The sequence below is a fragment of the Mustelus asterias genome, chromosome 7, assembly GCF_964213995.1.
Source record: "Mustelus asterias chromosome 7, sMusAst1.hap1.1, whole genome shotgun sequence".
Classification (NCBI taxonomy): Eukaryota; Metazoa; Chordata; class Chondrichthyes; order Carcharhiniformes; family Triakidae; genus Mustelus; species Mustelus asterias.
This window is the reverse complement of record NC_135807.1, coordinates 123,797,936-123,814,845: the sequence shown is the minus strand read 5'-3', so window position 1 is coordinate 123,814,845 and position 16,910 is coordinate 123,797,936. Positions and strand designations below refer to the sequence as shown.

The 16,910-nt window shown below is 44.1% G+C and overlaps 1 protein-coding gene across 1 annotated transcript in view; it reads right to left on the bottom strand.

The window, feature by feature from the left end:
* Positions 1-11,729: 11,729 nt before the first annotated feature.
* fer1l6 (fer-1 like family member 6) overlaps positions 11,730-16,910 on the bottom strand; it is a 193,476-nt gene continuing 188,295 nt past the window's right edge. Inside the window, exon 41 of the mRNA XM_078215513.1 lies at positions 11,730-11,910. Within this exon, the coding sequence (XP_078071639.1) occupies positions 11,730-11,910 (181 nt within the window). The remainder of the gene's footprint in view (positions 11,911-16,910) is intronic.

Genomic DNA, 16,910 nt, shown 5'->3' with positions numbered 1-16,910 from the left:
CCTGTGGTAGCACGACTGGAAAATTTCAGAATAAAGGAGAAGCCACTTAGGGCCAGGATGAGAGATGTTTTTAATCAGAGGGTTGTGAATCTTTGGAATTCTCTACCCCAAAGAGCCGTGGAAGCTCAGTCACTGAGTGTGTTCAAAGTAGAGATTGACAGGTTTTTAAATATCATTGACTTTATGGGAATAGTTGGTGGGTGGAGGGAGGGGGTGGGGGGTATTGAAACAGATGATCAGCCATGTTCTGATCAGGCTCGATGGACTGAATGGCCTACTCCCACTCCTGTGTTCATACCGTGCACTGCTTGTTTCATCTCTGCCACTTACGAAGTTAGATTAATGTTTCATAAGTTCATAAGATATAGGAGCAGAATTAGGCCATTTGGTCCATCAAGTCTGCTTCACCATTTGATCATGGCTGATATGCTCCACATCCCCATTTTCCTGCCTTCTTCCCATAATTCTTCAACCCATTACCAATTAAAAATCTGCCTTAACTCCTCCTTAAATTTACTCTCTGTCCCAGCATCCACCGCACTTTGGGGTAGCGAATTCCACAGATTCACAACCCTTTGGCAGAAGTAGTTTCTCGCTCAACTCTGTTTTAAATTTGCTCCCCCTTATCCCAAGATTATGACCTCTCATCCTAGAATGCCCCACCAGCGAAAACATCCGCTCCATGTCCACTTTATCCATACCTTTTATCATCTTGTGTACCTCAATCTGATCTCACCTCATTCTTCTAAATTCAAGTTTCAAGTAAGACCTGAACCTGACTGATGAGCATTTTCTCTTTTTATTTGATGTTCCCCTTTCTCTGTTCCAGCCGTGGCTGAGTTGGGAGCATGCTCTCCTCTGAGTCAGCAGATTGTTGGTTCAAATCCCACTCTAGAGACTTGACCCCTAGGACCTTGATTGACACGCCAATGCAGCACTGAGGTAACGTTAGAGGTGCTGCCATATGGAAGAGATGTTAAACTGAGGCCCTGTTCATCTGCTCAGGTGGTCATGCTGGTACTTACATATAGAGCAGGAGAGTTAGTCCTATTGTCCTGGCCAATACTAACCCCACAATCAGCATTGCTAAAACCAATGCACCGGTCATTATCACATGTAAATCTCACTGTGCACAATGTGGCTGCTGTGCATCCTGCACAAGTAGAATCATAGAATCCCTACAGTGCAGTAGGAGGCCATTCAGCCCATCAAGTCTGCACTGACTCCACAAAAGAGCATCATACCTATGCCCACCATATCCCTATAATTTTGCACATTTAGCATGGCCAATCCACGTAACCTGCACATCTTTGGACACTAAGGTGCAATTTAGCGTGGCCAATCCATCTAAGAAGCTGCATTCCATTAGCTATTCAGCAAGTTAGAATATCCAGAGGTTGGTAAACAGCACAGCCAGAATTTTACAGAAAATGTTTGGGCATTGTCTGACCTGAAAGCGTGTAAAATCATGCCAGAAGATTTAGGGCGCTCGTCCTGATGTCACTGCGTCCTTATGCAGGATTTTGGTTAGTGAGCAAGTGAACGAGTCTGGTTCACTAATGTTCTTCAGGGAAGGAAATCTGTCACCCTTACCTGGTCTGGCCTACATGTGACTCCAGATCCACAGCAATGTTGACTGAATCATAGAATCATTACAGTGCAGAAGGAGGCCATTCGGCTCATCGAGTCTGCACCAACTCTCCGACAGAGCATCCCATGCGGGTCCTATTCCCATAACCCCATGTATTCACCCCACTAATTCCTACAAACTACAAATCCCGGGACACTACGGGATAAATCAGCATCACAAATCCACCTAACCTGCACATCTTTAAACTCTTAAATGTTCTCTGAAATGGCCCAGCAAGCCAGTATCACACCACCACCTTCTCAAAGCCCAATTAGGGATGAGCAATAAATGATGGTCTTGCCAGCAAAGTCCACATCCCTTGAATGAATAAAGAAAAATGTCCAAAGCCACTTCAATGCAGCTTGTCTCATTCTACATTAACATGTGTATAAAGCACGTTCGCACAGTGAGCGTTGCTGGAGCAGTGTGACTGATAAATGCAGCAACACGTATAGTGCAAAAATAGGCCAGCTGAATATTTATACTCACATAGAAAAGTGTTGAAGATGCCAGTGGGGAGTTGAGCCACAAAAGGGTGAAATATGAGAATACTGTTCAGAGTGGATCCTGTTAGAGCTCAGCCTTATCTTCACAGCTCCTGCAGCCAATTTGGAAACCTGATTTTTATCATTTATAAGCCCAGGCTACTTTAGTTAAGCTGCAGGTACATTTAGTATAGCATCATAACAATGCATCATATCAATAGGCTACCTTTAGTACCATTCTGAATTGCATAGATATGCACATGGATAACATGGGATTAATCATACTTGGTGTGATACATCACCATTCTCATTCCCAACTCAATGTCACCTTGTCATGTGTGTGTGCCTCCAGGAAAGTTTTTTTTTCAAATCATGCAGCTTACAGCTTCAGCGATGTCTTTGGGGGTGGAGCTAAGCTGTGGCAGTCAGGTGATAGGGTTTTCAGTTTTGTTTGTGGCAGTCGGGTGATAGGGTTTTTCCCTTTGGGCTTTCAGTTTCATTTTGGGAAGCAGTTTAGCAGCAAGTTAAGAAGCAGTCTCTTTCTCTCCCTGTTTCTTTCACCTTTGTTTGGTTCTGCCTTAAAGAAGCTGTGTTTTGGGAAACAGATTCAACTACAACCTCTTCTGAGTTTCTCCACAAGGGATTTTCAGCATTCAACCCAGGAGCGGGATTCCTGTAATAAGTGGGCATTAAACTGTGCTGTATTGTGTTTATTTGGAGGGTTTTGTGTATGATGTTGGCTTTGGTTGGAACACATTAGAGATACTTCCTTAAGAGTTCATTATCGTGGTTGTTGTGTTTCTTGTTTGTAATTGTTAGAAGTTCTTGCTAATTGTCTTACTGTACATGTGAACAATATTCTTAATTAAACTTTGTTTCTGATAAAAGCTCCTCCGTGGGTCAGTTGAATCACACCTGGAGTGAAACCTCTCATACTCAACCTAGCCAAATTCAACATAAAATGTTACAGGTCAGGTGAACTTCATAGAACATCTTGAAAGATCCAACCTGACTTATAACATCCTGCAGCTGTCAGATGTATCTGGGGGTGGGATGGAGAGGGGGAGGCTGACATCTAATCTCCTCCCCACCCACTTAGCCTCTCATCACCTAGATTTGCCAAGCTCTTTGGCTGCTCTTGATATACGGATACTCGCATGCTCATGGAGTTTAAATTACAACCCTGACCCCCAACCCCCAATGCCCAAAGGTTGGGATCATCAAGTCAGGAGTTCTACTCCTTAAGGATCATAGAATCCCTACAGCACAGAAGGATGCCATTCAGCCCATCAAGTCTGCAATGACACTCTAACAGAGGATCCACCCCAGGCCCTTTCCCATAACTCCACATGTTTACCCCACTAATCCCCCTAACCTACACATCTTGGGATACTAAGGGGCAATTTAGCATGGCCAAACCACCTAAACTGCGCATCTTTGCAGTGTGGGAGGAAACCAGAGCATCCAGAAGAAAGCCACGTAGACATGGGGAGAATGTGCAAACTCCACACAGACAGTCACCCGAGGCCGGAATTGAACCTTGGTCCCTGGAGCCATGAGACAGCAGTGCTAACTACTGTGCCACCATGCCACCTTTTATCTCTGCTTGATCTGATCAAGGTTGAGGTGTTTCCCTCATTGCAGTTCATCTCAAATTTTAGGATCCATACGTTTCCATAGATGTATATCACCTTGACACCAGCCGTTGTAAATGTTCCATAGCAGGAGGGCAGTTTCTCAGAGCTTCTGAGCCTGTCTGTCATGTAATGCTTTAAAATGATATAAATTACATTATATCATACTGTGCAATAAAAACATTCTTTGTCCTCCATGATTATTCATAGATTATCAACATGCAAATAAATGAGGAGCTCTCTGTACACAAAGGGTGAATTCTGACACTGGTGTTCTGGAATCGATAAGACCCCAGAAGGGGCATGGTGGCACAGCGCCAGGGACCTGGGTTTGATTCGCGGTTTGGGTCACTGTCTATGTGGAGTCTGCACGTTCTCCCCGTGTCTGCTTGGGTTTCCTTCAGGTGCTTCAGTTTCCTCCCACAGTCCAAAGATGTGCGGGTTAGGTTCATTGGCCATGATAAATTGTCCCTTATTGTCCTGGGATGTGTAGGTTAGAGAGATTAGCAGGGTAAATAGGCGGAGTTGCGGGGATAGGGCCTGGGTGGGATTGTTGTCGGTGCAGACTCAATGGGCCAAATGGCCTCTTTCTGCACTGCCGGGATTCTATGATTCTATGATGTGAACATATTTAAACTGGAAACAACCCTGTAAGTAACTCATTATAAAAAATTGACATAAATTTTAACAATCTGTCCAATGTAGTTCTGCGTCGACTAGAAAAGAAGATACTGTGTTAAAATAGCTGTCAGTTCACCATCTCCGATCTTGTTCCACTGCTGAAAACCTATTCATACACCAATGTTCAAAGGTGAAAACACAAACACTCTGACACCGATGCTGTTGAGCTTTATTGAAGAGGATGCACTTGCTGCCCTTCTGAATGATAAGCTGCAGAGCCGGTCTTCAATCAGGACTATTCCCTGTTGGCTCCCTGACTCTCAGCTTCAATATTTGCAGCATTAACAAGGTCGGTTCAGGGATTCCCGATCATATCCACGTGGGAGTTGGCACACTGAACAGCAATAACATGGCACATGTAGGCTGTAAAGACCTGGCACTAACTACTCAACCGAGATGGGCCTCCCAAGATAACATGTTTTCTCCAAAGCCATTCCCCTCCAGCAACACACCTGACTCTGGCATTATAAACCAGATTGTTCTAGAACAAGCAAAATGCTCTGTTGAAGAAACAAAGTGCTGATAAGAAATTGTACATTAATAAACTTGCAGAGTGGTAAAATAATTGGAAAATGAAATTCAACATTGATAAATGTGAGGTAATACATTTTGATAGGAAGAATAGAAAGGTTGCTGTTGTGTCCTGGGTTCATTTGGATGTCTCATTGTTGGGATCTTGAGACCTGTTGGTTTAACAATTTATTGGTAATCTTTATTTAATCATGTACAGATCCAAGTTATTGCCATGCGTGGTGCTGCTCCCTTGCAGGTCCTTCTGCACTATTCTCAGAGTCTATTACCATGTAACTCTATACATTGTACCATGGATGGTGCTACTCTCCAGTCCCTTGCTCAGCTGAGTACTTTTATATTAAAACGGCATGCAGACACACACAACAGTTTCTTACCACTTTGAAGGTGGAAGTCTAGGTAGGTTAGGTAGAGGAACGTAGGGATCTCGGAGTACATCACTCATTAAAAGTTGGGCCACACGACCACAAAAAAACTAACTAAGCACTCGGCTTTATTTCTAAAGGGAATTGAAAAGTAGGGAAATTGTATTAAAACTGCATCAAATGTTGCTAAGTCCATATTCAGTATGTGTACTGCGTGCAGTTCTAGTTGCCTTATTATGAAAAGGTTTTAGAGTCATTGGAGAGAAGATTTACAAGGATAATACCAGAAATGCAAGCCTCTATGTATCAGGAAAGGATTTCCTCTTAAAAAAAGGCAGCTAGTGGCTGATCTTATAGTGACTTTAAAATGATTAAAGCTTATGATGGAGTGGATACAGAGAGAATGTTTCCTCTTGTGGGAAGAGCATAACTAAAGACCATCAATAGAAGAAAGTCAGCAAGATTCAGTCAGGAATTTGGAAGAAACTTTACCCAAAGAGTGGAACTTGCCACCTCAGGGGGTGGTTGAAATGAGCAACTTAGGCCGGGATTTTCCAGCCCTAACATGGGAGGTTATGCGGCTCAGCCATAAGTCCATGAACTGTCGGCAGGACTGGACAATCCTGGCAGGGCTGGAAAATCCCACCCATCAATGCAATTAATCATAGAAACCCTACAGTGCAGAAAGAGGCCGTTTGGCCCATCGAGTCTGCACCGACCACAATCCCACCTAGGCCCTACCCCCATATCCCTACATATTTACCCGCTAATCCCTCTAACCTACGCATCTCAGGACTCTAAGGGGCAATTTTTAGCATAGCTAATCAACCTAACCTGCACATCTTTGAAATCATGGGGGACTAGACAAGCATTTGAGGGAGATGGGATTAGAAAGTTGATATGTGGGATTTATGAGGCAAGGTGGGAGAAGGCTCGAGTGGAACATAAATGCCGCATGAAGCGGTTGGGCCAAATGGCCTGTTTCTGTGCTGTACATCCTGGACAATATTGTGCAGATGATGGAAATCGGAAACACACAAAGCAGCTGCTGGAATTGTGAAAGAAATGTGCTGCTTTATCTGAATGGCTGAGTCTTGATCATGGGTCCAATTTCCCTTCTAAACACAGTGATATTTAGAATAGAAACCCTACAGTGCAGAAGGAGGCCATTCGGCCCATCGAGTCTGCATCAACCACAATCCCACCAGGCCCTATTCCCATAACCCCTCATATTTACCCTGCTAATTCCCCTGACACTCGGGTCAATTTAACATGACTAATCAACCCATCTTTGGACTGTGGGAGGAAACCGGAGCACCCGGAGGAAACTCACGCAGACACGGGGAGAACGTGCAAACTCTACACAGACTGTGACCAAAGCCAGGAATCGAACCCGGGTCCCTGGCGCTGTGAGGCAGCAGTGCTAACCACTGTGCCACCATGCCACCCAATATGCCGAGGATGTTCTCTGGGCATCTCCTACATGAATGAATTTCCACTGAGTCTCTGAAGTTATGGCGAGGGGGCAGTGGATGTGAGAAGGAACTTATCAATGATAGTGATCTTTGAAGTGGACATTTGGCAACTTGCCCAACACTGGCAGTTTATATAAAAACATAAATGTATAAAATGCATGTATACAATAGAAGTTCCTTGAATGACAATAAATTATCATTGTTATTATCAATAAACTGAATAATTCATACGTACAACGCATTACAAAGAGTATTTCTTTTAAATTTTAACACTTGATTACAAGCATTAGACAGTTAATCACCTTAAAACTTTCAGTTAATATATGCAGGCATGGTGCAGTATTTACCATTCCAATTCAAAAAGTTAACTTTAGATGCATTATTTTTGCCCGTTTCATTGTGTAAACATTGCGAATAAAAGTTTTAAAATCCTGCAGATTCTCAAAAACCGAGGCTGGGATTTTCCAGCCCCAACGGGGAGGGACTCACTGCAGGGGATTCGACAGCCCAGCCAAGAGTCCATTGACATTCAGCGGGAGCGGAGGATCCCGGAAAATCCCTGATCCAAAAACAGACAATATTGGAGACACTCAGCAGGTCAGACAGCATCGGAGAAAACTCAAGCTAATTCTGGGTCGAATTCTTCAAAATGTATTTGAAGAAGGGTTTGCACTCAAAACCTGGATTAGTTTGCTATCTCCATAGCTGCTACCTGACCTGCTATGTAAGCGTAACACTCATTTGTCATTTAAAACAATTGCTTTAATATTGATTGAAAAAATTACATCAAATTTATCAAACTAAGATACAAGAGATGTCTGTTTTAATTCTTTGACAGCCTTCAGTAAAGGAACATACTTTAACACCTTAAACATTCTACTGCCTTCAAAATTCACTCCCTCCATCACCAACAAATAGCAATAGTAGTGTGTACTATCTACAAGGTGCTCTGCAGCAACTTGGCAAGGCTCCTTCGACACAATGAACCACTACAATCTTGAAGGGCAGCAGCAGCAGCAGATACACCTGCAGGTTCTCCTCCAGGTCACTCACCATCCTGACTTGGAAATATATTGCTGTTCCTTCACAGTCGCTGGATTAAAATCTTGAAACTCCCTCCCTAACAGCATCGTGGGTGTACCTACACTGCAGGGACTGCAGCGGTTCAAGAAGGCAGCTCACCACCACCTTATCAAGGGAAATTAGCGATAGGCAATAAATGCTGGCCGAGTCAGCGATGTCCACGGTCTGTAAAAGAATTACATACATCGCTGATTGATGAAGAGGCTGTGAATTGTTCACTGCTGACCACACCAGCTCTCGTGACAACTCACCAGAATTCGGGCTGGAACCTCACATTGAATCCAACTCCTGACGGGTCAATAAAGATGATCACAGTCCCTTAAAATATCTGCCAAGTGGAACTTCATCAAATCAAAAGTTATTTTTTGTCACAGATTTTTGCAGTAATTTAGCAACTATTGCAGAGTTCACAATTGTGTCTGTAATTATGGCTGGTGGAAATCATTTCTAATTGTAGCAAGATATTACCTTGTTCTGGCAATATTGTACAACCACTGTGAACTCATTAGCACCTAAAACCAAGGGGAACTAAATAACAAGGAAGCTTCAAGTGCTGTTAACAGAAGAAATACATATTTTAACTTTGTAGTGCCATGCGACTGGAACTGGAAGGGTATAAGAACAGTGTCACTATTGGAACATTGGTAAGTGATGGCATCATGGATAGTTATGTACATCCAATATGTCATCTTTTGTGTTAAGAGAATCTGGTGGAATTTCACATATTTTATCCATTAATGAACTGTATTAGAGCTGTATCAATGGTGTTGCACATCAAAGTAAAATATGTAATTAAATATTTCATATGATTAATCCTCTTCATTTCTACAATTTATTTTATTCATTTGTGGGACATGGGCGTCACTGGCTGGCCAGCATTTATTGCCCATCCCTAGTTGCCCTTGGAGAGCAGTTGAGCGTCAACCACATTGCTGTGTCGCAATGTAGGCCAGACCAGGTAAGGATGGCAGATTTCCTCCCCTAAAAGACATTGGTGAACCAGATGGGCTTTTTCAACAATGGTTTCATGGTCATCAGTAGATTATTAACTCCAGATTTTTTCTTATTGAATTCAAATTCCACCATCTACCGTGACAGGATTTGAACCTGGATCCCCAGAACATTAGCTGAGTTACTGGATTAATAGCCTAGTGATAATGCGAAAAGAGTTACAAAAGTATAATTACTTTCTTGGAAAATGACCGGAATGTTTTTGAGTGGTGTGATTGTCACGTGCTTCAGCCCACTTACTTAAAGCAAGAGTTCCTCCTTAGAATGTAAAAGCTGTGTGATGCACTATCAATCAAGCAAAGACTAGTTTGTATGCAAGAACAAATAGGCTTTTATTAGCAAAAGACTTGGAGCACACCCATGCCGATGAACTGGTCCAGAGACTGAGGCAGGGGGTGGGGAGCAGTCGCCTTTATACCTGGACCAGGGGGGGGAGGAGTCCCGGGCAGGACCGGCAGGGACGTGTCCAGGCATGTCACACACACAGGCAATAAGCTAACAGTGGTTTACCACACTATGTTTTTCATTGTTGCCTTGGCTGCTTGTACTTCATCCTTCAGTCCAAAAGGCAGAATGGCATTCAAGGATTGTACGTTTTGACAAGATCTTAACTGTACAAGTTAAGAACTTGTCAAAGACTCCTAATTTGTGCATTTGGGTTTGGAACTTCTTCACATTCCGCACACTCAACACTAGTGAGGTATCACAGAATCATAGAATCCCTGCAGTGCAGACGGAGGCCTTTTGGCTCATCAAATCTGCACCATCTCTCCAACAGATCAACCCACCCACACTCTATCCCCACAGCCCCACATATTTACCCCACTAATCCCCCTAGTCTAAAGAACAATTTAGCATGGCCAATCCACCTAACCTGGTGTGTGGGAGGAAACCAGAACACCCAGAGGAAACCCACGCAGACACAGGAAAAATGTGCAAACTCCACACAGACAGTGACCCGAGACCGGAATCAAACCTGGGTCCCTGGCGCTGTGAGGCGTCTTAACCTTTTCAACCAACAGAGTTGTTTCTAATGCTTATTGCTTTTCATATATGTGTATATTTTTCAAAATTTTTAGAGTTTTAGAAATGATTTAAATATTTTTCTACATTTTAAACTTTGAATTAGAACATAGAACATAGAACATAGAACATTACAGCACAGTACAGGCCCTTCGGCCCTCGATGTTGCGCCGACCAGTGGTACCAATCTAAAGCCCCTCTAATCTACACTATTCCAATATCATCCATATGTTTATCCAATAACCACTTGAATGCTCTCAACGTTGACGAGTCCACCACTGCTGCAGGCAGGGCATTCCACACCCTTACTACTCTCTGAGTAAAGAACCTACCTCTAACATCTGTCCTATATCTCTCACCCCTCAATTTAAAGCTATGTCCCCTCGTGCTAGCCAACACCATCCGAGGAAAAAGGCTCTCACGATCCACCCTATCTAATCCTCTGATCATCTTGAACATTGAATTATTCCTGATATCTCGCCATCTCTCTTTGCTACATTTCTCTTCATGTTTGACGCTCATAACCAATTGTTACCGATACTCTCTCTGGCTGGAGGGTGTGTAGACTGGACCTTATCTTCTCCATTATTGCCATCAAGGCTTTTACATTTACCAGACAGGTGGCATCAACAGACAGGAAAGATTTTAATATTTTTCTGCACCCATAGTTTGATTGGTCTTGCCATAGCAAGAGATTCATCTCTCCTTCCAAAATAAAGGCAAGTTCATGCCAATCTTGTTCACGGTGGCACAGCGGTGAGCACTGCTGCCTCACAGTGCCAGGGACCCAGGTTCGAATCCAGCCTTGGGTGACTGTCTGTGTGGAGTTTGCATGTTTTCCCCGTGTCTGCGTGGGTTTCCTCCAGATGCTCCGGTTTCCTCCCACAGTCCAAAGATGTGCAGGTTAGGTGGATTGACCATGCTAAATTGTCCCTTAGTGTTTCAAGATATATGGGTAAATATGCGGGTTTATGGAGATATGGCCTGGGTAAGATGCTCTGTCGGAGAGTCGGTGCTAATTCAATGGGCCAAATGACCTGCTTCTGCATATAAAAGACTCTTTGAATCTCAAAAACATTTTGTTCTCACGAGGATTCTACTGTGGGAGTTTTCTTTTCATGTTGGGCGAGATTCTATGGCCTCCCACCCACATGTTTCCCACCGGCAGGAGGTGGCACGTTGTTTGCTAGCAGCGGGATTCTCTGGTTCCGCCGCTGTCAATGGGAATTCCCATTGACGTTACCCCACGCTGGCGGGAGACCAATGGGTGGGGGTGCGCTGTTAGGGGGACCGTAGAATTCCTCTGGCATGAACGGCCGGAGAATTGTGGCCGTTATTTCTGAAACTGAACTGCGATGCTTTGCAGATTTAACTTTCCAGTAATTTATGAAAAATAAGAATGCTGCTTTCACACAGAGGACAGATTGGGAATATTCTAACAGGCTATACATTATCAACTTGTATATTGAAGTAGAAATTGTGCTTTATAAACAGAGTGTGACAGAATCAGGACGACGGCAGTAGTTATTAGGATCCTAATTTCAATTTAGCAAATATTGTCATAGTAAATTAAGCAACTAGTAGAACTCTGCAAAAAGACATGTTTCAATGGCTTGCAGTCTGATTGAAAAATTATCCAATGGAACACTTTGCCAGTTAATAGTCCATTCCGAATTTAAACAGCTATTTAACTTTACATACACATGAAATTAAAACCTGAAACATAATAGGTTTTGGTCGATTCAGGAAAGAAAAAAGTAGATGAGGACATTTTCCAGGAGTTCTTCAATTTCAATCAAGAAGACTTTAGTTTATCCATTCATTATCCTTGTACTTATTGCCGCAGGCAATGTGTAGATCAGCAGTACAATAAACAAGGTGAGGATTATCAAGATCAGTCCAATAATGATGTACTTCTTGTAGTTCCTCCAAATCAGATAATAGAGGCACTTGAAAGGATTGATGAACCAAGAGAAGGAGGTATCAGGACGGCTGTAGGAAAGAAAGAAAAGTTGATAAAAACACTTTAAAACCATCGTGGATATCGATGATTCTCTTGAATTTAAAATACACTATGGGGGTGATCTTACCAAAAAAATTCTAACTCCAGGGCGGGTATGAAAACAGGAGAGTTTCTGATCCTTTTTTTGGGCGGGTTCCAGATCATGACTGTTTTTTTTGGTACAATGGGAAATGGGTGCGAAACTGGGTGCCATTCCCGCTCATCCACTCACTCCTGATTTTACGAGCTCACCTCACTGAAAAACGGGCCCGATGAGGTGGTAAAATCGCCCCTGTACAAGTCTGCTCATCTGCAGGGTCACAACACACTGTACAGCCCCGAGGTGGCAAACTCTCACTAATAGCAATAACCTGAGTACAACGCTGCAGAGTTCACAATGTGCTGGTATAGCAACTACCAGGGACAATACCTCACAATTTGTGAGGTCATGCCTCACAAATTTGGTTGAGTTTTTTGAGGAGGTGACAAAAATGATTGACGAGGGAAGGGCCAAGGATGTCTTCTACATGGATTTTAGCAAAGCATTTTATAAGGTCCCTCATGGCAGGCTGGTTCAAAAGGTTAAATCTCAACGGGATCAAAGGTGAACTAGCTAGATGGGTACAGAACTGGCTTGGCCATAGAAGACAGAGGGTAGCAGTGGAGGGGTCTTTTTCTGATTGGAGGTCGGTGACTCGTGGTGTTCCGCAGGGCTCTGTACTGGGATCTCTGATGTTTGTGATATATATAAATGATTTGAAAGAAGATGTAGCTGGTCTGATTAGTAAGTTTGCGGACGACACAAAGATTGCTGGAGTTGTGGACAGTGATGAACATTGTCAGAGAATACAGCAGGATATAGATAGGCTGGAAAATTGGGCGGAGAAATGGCAGATGGAATTTAATCCAGATAAATGCGAAGTGATGCATTTTGGTAGATCTAATGCAGGGGGGAGCTATACAATAAATGGCAGAACCATCAGGAGTATAGACACACAGAGGGATCTGGGTGTGCAAGTCCACAGATCCTTAAAGGTGGCAACACAGGTGGAAAAGGTGGTGAAGAAGGCATATGGCATGCTTGCCTTTATTGGACAGGGCATAGAGTATAAAAGTTGGCATATGATGTTGTTCCCAGGAGCAGGCTGAGGGTAAGAGAGTGGGTTTTCTGACTGTAATTAATTATTTATTTTTTCAGTTAATTTTGGGTTTAAAATCGGAGGTTTTTTTCAAAACCGGAAGTCAGGCCAGGAGTGGCCAGGGGAAGTTTTTGGAGGGTTTAAAAAGGGCTTACCTTGGAGGTTCAGCTTCATTGTTCCCAGGAGCAGGCTGAGGGTAAGAGAGTGGGTTTTCTGACTGTAATTAATTATTTATTTTTTCAGTTAATTTTGGGTTTAAAATCGGAGGTTTTTTTCAAAACCGGAAGTCAGGCCAGGAGTGGCCAGGGGAAGTTTTTGGAGGGTTTAAAAAGGGCTTACCTTGGAGGTTCAGCTTCATTGTTCCCAGGAGCAGGCTGAGGGTAAGAGAGTGGGTTTTCTGACTGTAATTAATTATTTATTTTTTCAGTTAATTTTGGGTTTAAAATCGGAGGTTTTTTTCAAAACCGGAAGTCAGGCCAGGAGTGGCCAGGGGAAGTTTTTGGAGGGTTTAAAAGTGCACCAAAGTATACAGCGGGCAGCATCGTAGCGGACAGCAGAGTGAGTGGGAAGTTGAGTGAGCTGTCAGGGCTTTGGCTCACAGGGCTTGGACGAGCAGGGGTGAGTTTTTGTTTCCTTACACTCTTATTAACTTTTCACTGTCTTACTTGACATAAAGTGTCCAGTATGAGTGTGAAACCAATGTGTTGTTCCCAGTGTAGGATGTGGGAGGTCCTGGAGGCATCTGGCCTCCCGGACATCCACATCTGTGAGGGGTGTGTCGAGCTGCGGTTCCTGAGAGACCGTGTTAGGGAGCTGGAACTACAACTCGAGGATCTTAGGCTGATGAGGGAGAATGAGGAGGTGATAGACAAGAGCTATCATCAGGTGGTCACACCAGGGCCACGGGAAGAGGCCAAGTGGGTGACGGCCAGGAAGGGTAAGGCTAGGGTGGTTGAGAGCACCCCGGTGGATTTGCCCCTGCACAACAAGTACTCCTGCTTGAGTACTGCTGGGGGGGACAGCCCGCCTGGGGGAAGCAGCAGTGGCCGTGTCTCCGCAGTGGAGTCCAGCCCTGTAACTCAGAGGGCTAAGGAAAAGAGGAGGAAGGCGGTATTAATCGGGGACTCGATGGTGAAGGGGACAGACAGGCGTTTCTGCGGAGGTAGGCGGGATTCTCGCATGGTGGTCTGCCTCCCTGGGGCCGGGATCCAGGATGTCGCTAGTCGCGTCCCGGAAATCCTGAGGTGGGAGGGAGAGGAGCCTGAGGTAGCGGTACATATTGGTACCGCTGATGTGGGTAGGAAGGGAGAAGGGGTCATGAAAAGGGAGTACAGGGAATTAGGGAGACAGCTGAGAAAGAGGAAAGCAAAGGTAGTAATCTCAGGATTACTGCCTGTGCCACGGGAAGGTGAGGGCAGGAATGGAGTGAGGTGGAGGATGAATGTGTGGCTGAGGGACTGGTGCAGGGGGCAGGGATTCAGGTTCCTGGACCATTGGGACCTCTTTAGGGGCAGGGGTGATCTGTATACAAAAAACGGGTGGAACTTGAATCACACGGGGACCAATATCCTGGCCGGTAGGTTGGCTAAGGCTACTGGGGAGAATTTAAACTAGATAGGTTGGGGGGAGGGGAGCTAGAAGAGTTGACTAGGATCAAGGAACTAATTGATGGGGGGGAGGATGCAGGGGTAAGGGGAATTACAAAATTAATGGTAGAGGAGAGGGTGCAAGTGAATGAAGGCGGTAATTTAGATAAGGGAGTAGAGGGAGACGGTGTTCGCGACTCATCAAAGCGGGTTCAGATAAAAGCTGGAATAAGGACACTTTGCCTGAATGCACGAAGCATTCGGAACAAGGTGAATGAGTTGATGGTGCAAATCAGCACAAGTGGGTACGATCTAGTGGCCATTACAGAAACGTGGCTGAAAGGTGACCAGGACTGGGAGATGAATATCCAGGGGTATCAGGCGTTTAGGAAGAATAGACAGGAAGGAAAAGGTGGTGGGGTTGCGCTATTAATAAGAGATAATATCAGGGTAGTACTGAGGGATGACATAGGCTCTGAGGAACAAAACGTGGAATCATTATGGGTAGAGATGAGGAATAGTAGAGGGAGAAAGACACTAGTAGGTGTGGTATATAGGCCCCCAAATAATAATGTTGAGGTAGGGAGGGCTGTAAACAAGCAGATAAGGGATGCGTGTAAAAACGGAATGGCAATAATCATGGGGGACTTCAACATGCACATTGACTGGCAGACTCAAGTCGGTAAGGGTGGAATGGAGGAAGACTTCTTAGAATGCTGTCGGGATAGTTTCCTTGAACAGCATGTTACGGAACCGACGAGGGAACGAGCTATTTTGGATCTGGTATTGTGTAACGAGGTAGGTAGAATTAAGGATCTTATTGTGAAGGACCCTCTTGGGTCTAGTGACCACAATATGGTCGAATTTCTGATTCAGATGGGAGAGGAGAAAGTTTGGTCTCAAACCAGTGTCCTCTGTTTGAACAGAGGGAAATATGATAGGATGAGGGATGAATTGGCTAAGGTAGACTGGGAGAGCAGGCTGGCAGGTAGGATAGCTGAGGAACAGTGGAGGATTTTTAAGGAGATCCTTTTCAGTTCTCAGCAAAAGTATATTCCAGCAAAAAACAAGGATTGTAAGAAAAGGGAGAACCAGCCGTGGATAACGAAGGAAATAAAGGAGAGTATTAAAATAAAAACAGCTGCGTACAGAGTGGCCAAAAATAGTGGAGAAACAAGTGATTGGGAAAAATTTAAGAAACAACAAAGAGAGACTAAGAAAGCGATAAAGAAAGGAAGGATAGACTATGAAGCTAGGCTAGCAATTAATATAAAAAATGATAGTATAAGTTTTTATAAATATATAAAAAGGAATAGAGTGGCGAGAGTGAATGTTGGACCCTTGGAGGACGAGAGGGGGGAGTTAATAGTGGGAAATGAGGATATGGCTGAGTCTTTAAATACGTTTTTTGTGTCGGTCTTCACGGTGGAGGACACAAATAGTTTGCCAAATATTAACGATAGAGGGTTGGCAGCAGGAGAAATACTTAATACGATTAATGTTACCAGAGAGGCAGTGCTGGGTAGACTAATGGGACTGAAGGTGGACAAGTCCCCGGGTCCGGATGGAATGCATCCCAGGGTATTGAAAGAAATGTCAGAGGTAATAGTGGATGCGTTAGTGATTATTTATCAAAACTCGTTGCATTCTGGGGTAGTGCCGGTTGATTGGAAAACGGCTAATGTTACGCCGCTGTTTAAAAAAGGAAGGAGACAAAAGGCGGGTAACTATAGGCCGGTCAGCTTAACGTCTGTAGTAGGGAAAATGCTGGAATCCATTATTAAAGAGGAGATAGCAGGGCATCTGGATAGAAATGGTTCGATCAATCAGACGCAGCATGGATTCATGAGGGGAAAGTCGTGCTTGACGAACATGTTGGATTTTTATGAAGATGTGACTAGGGCGGTTGATGGAGGAGAACCGGTGGATGCGGTGTTTTTGGATTTCCAAAAGGCGTTTGATAAGGTGCCCCATAAAAGGCTGCTGAAGAAGATTAGGGCACACGGAGTTGGGGGTAGTGTGTTAAAGTGGATTGGGGACTGGCTATCCGACAGGAAACAAAGAGTCGGAATAAATGGGTGTTTTTCCGGTTGGAGGAAGGTAACTAGTGGCGTGCCACAGGGATCGGTACTCGGGCCGCAACTGTTTACCATTTATATAGATGATCTGGAGGAGGGGACGGAGTGTAGGGTAACGAAGTTTGCAGACGACACAAAGATAAGTGGAAAAGTGAATCGTGTGGAGGACGGAGAAGATCTGCAGAGA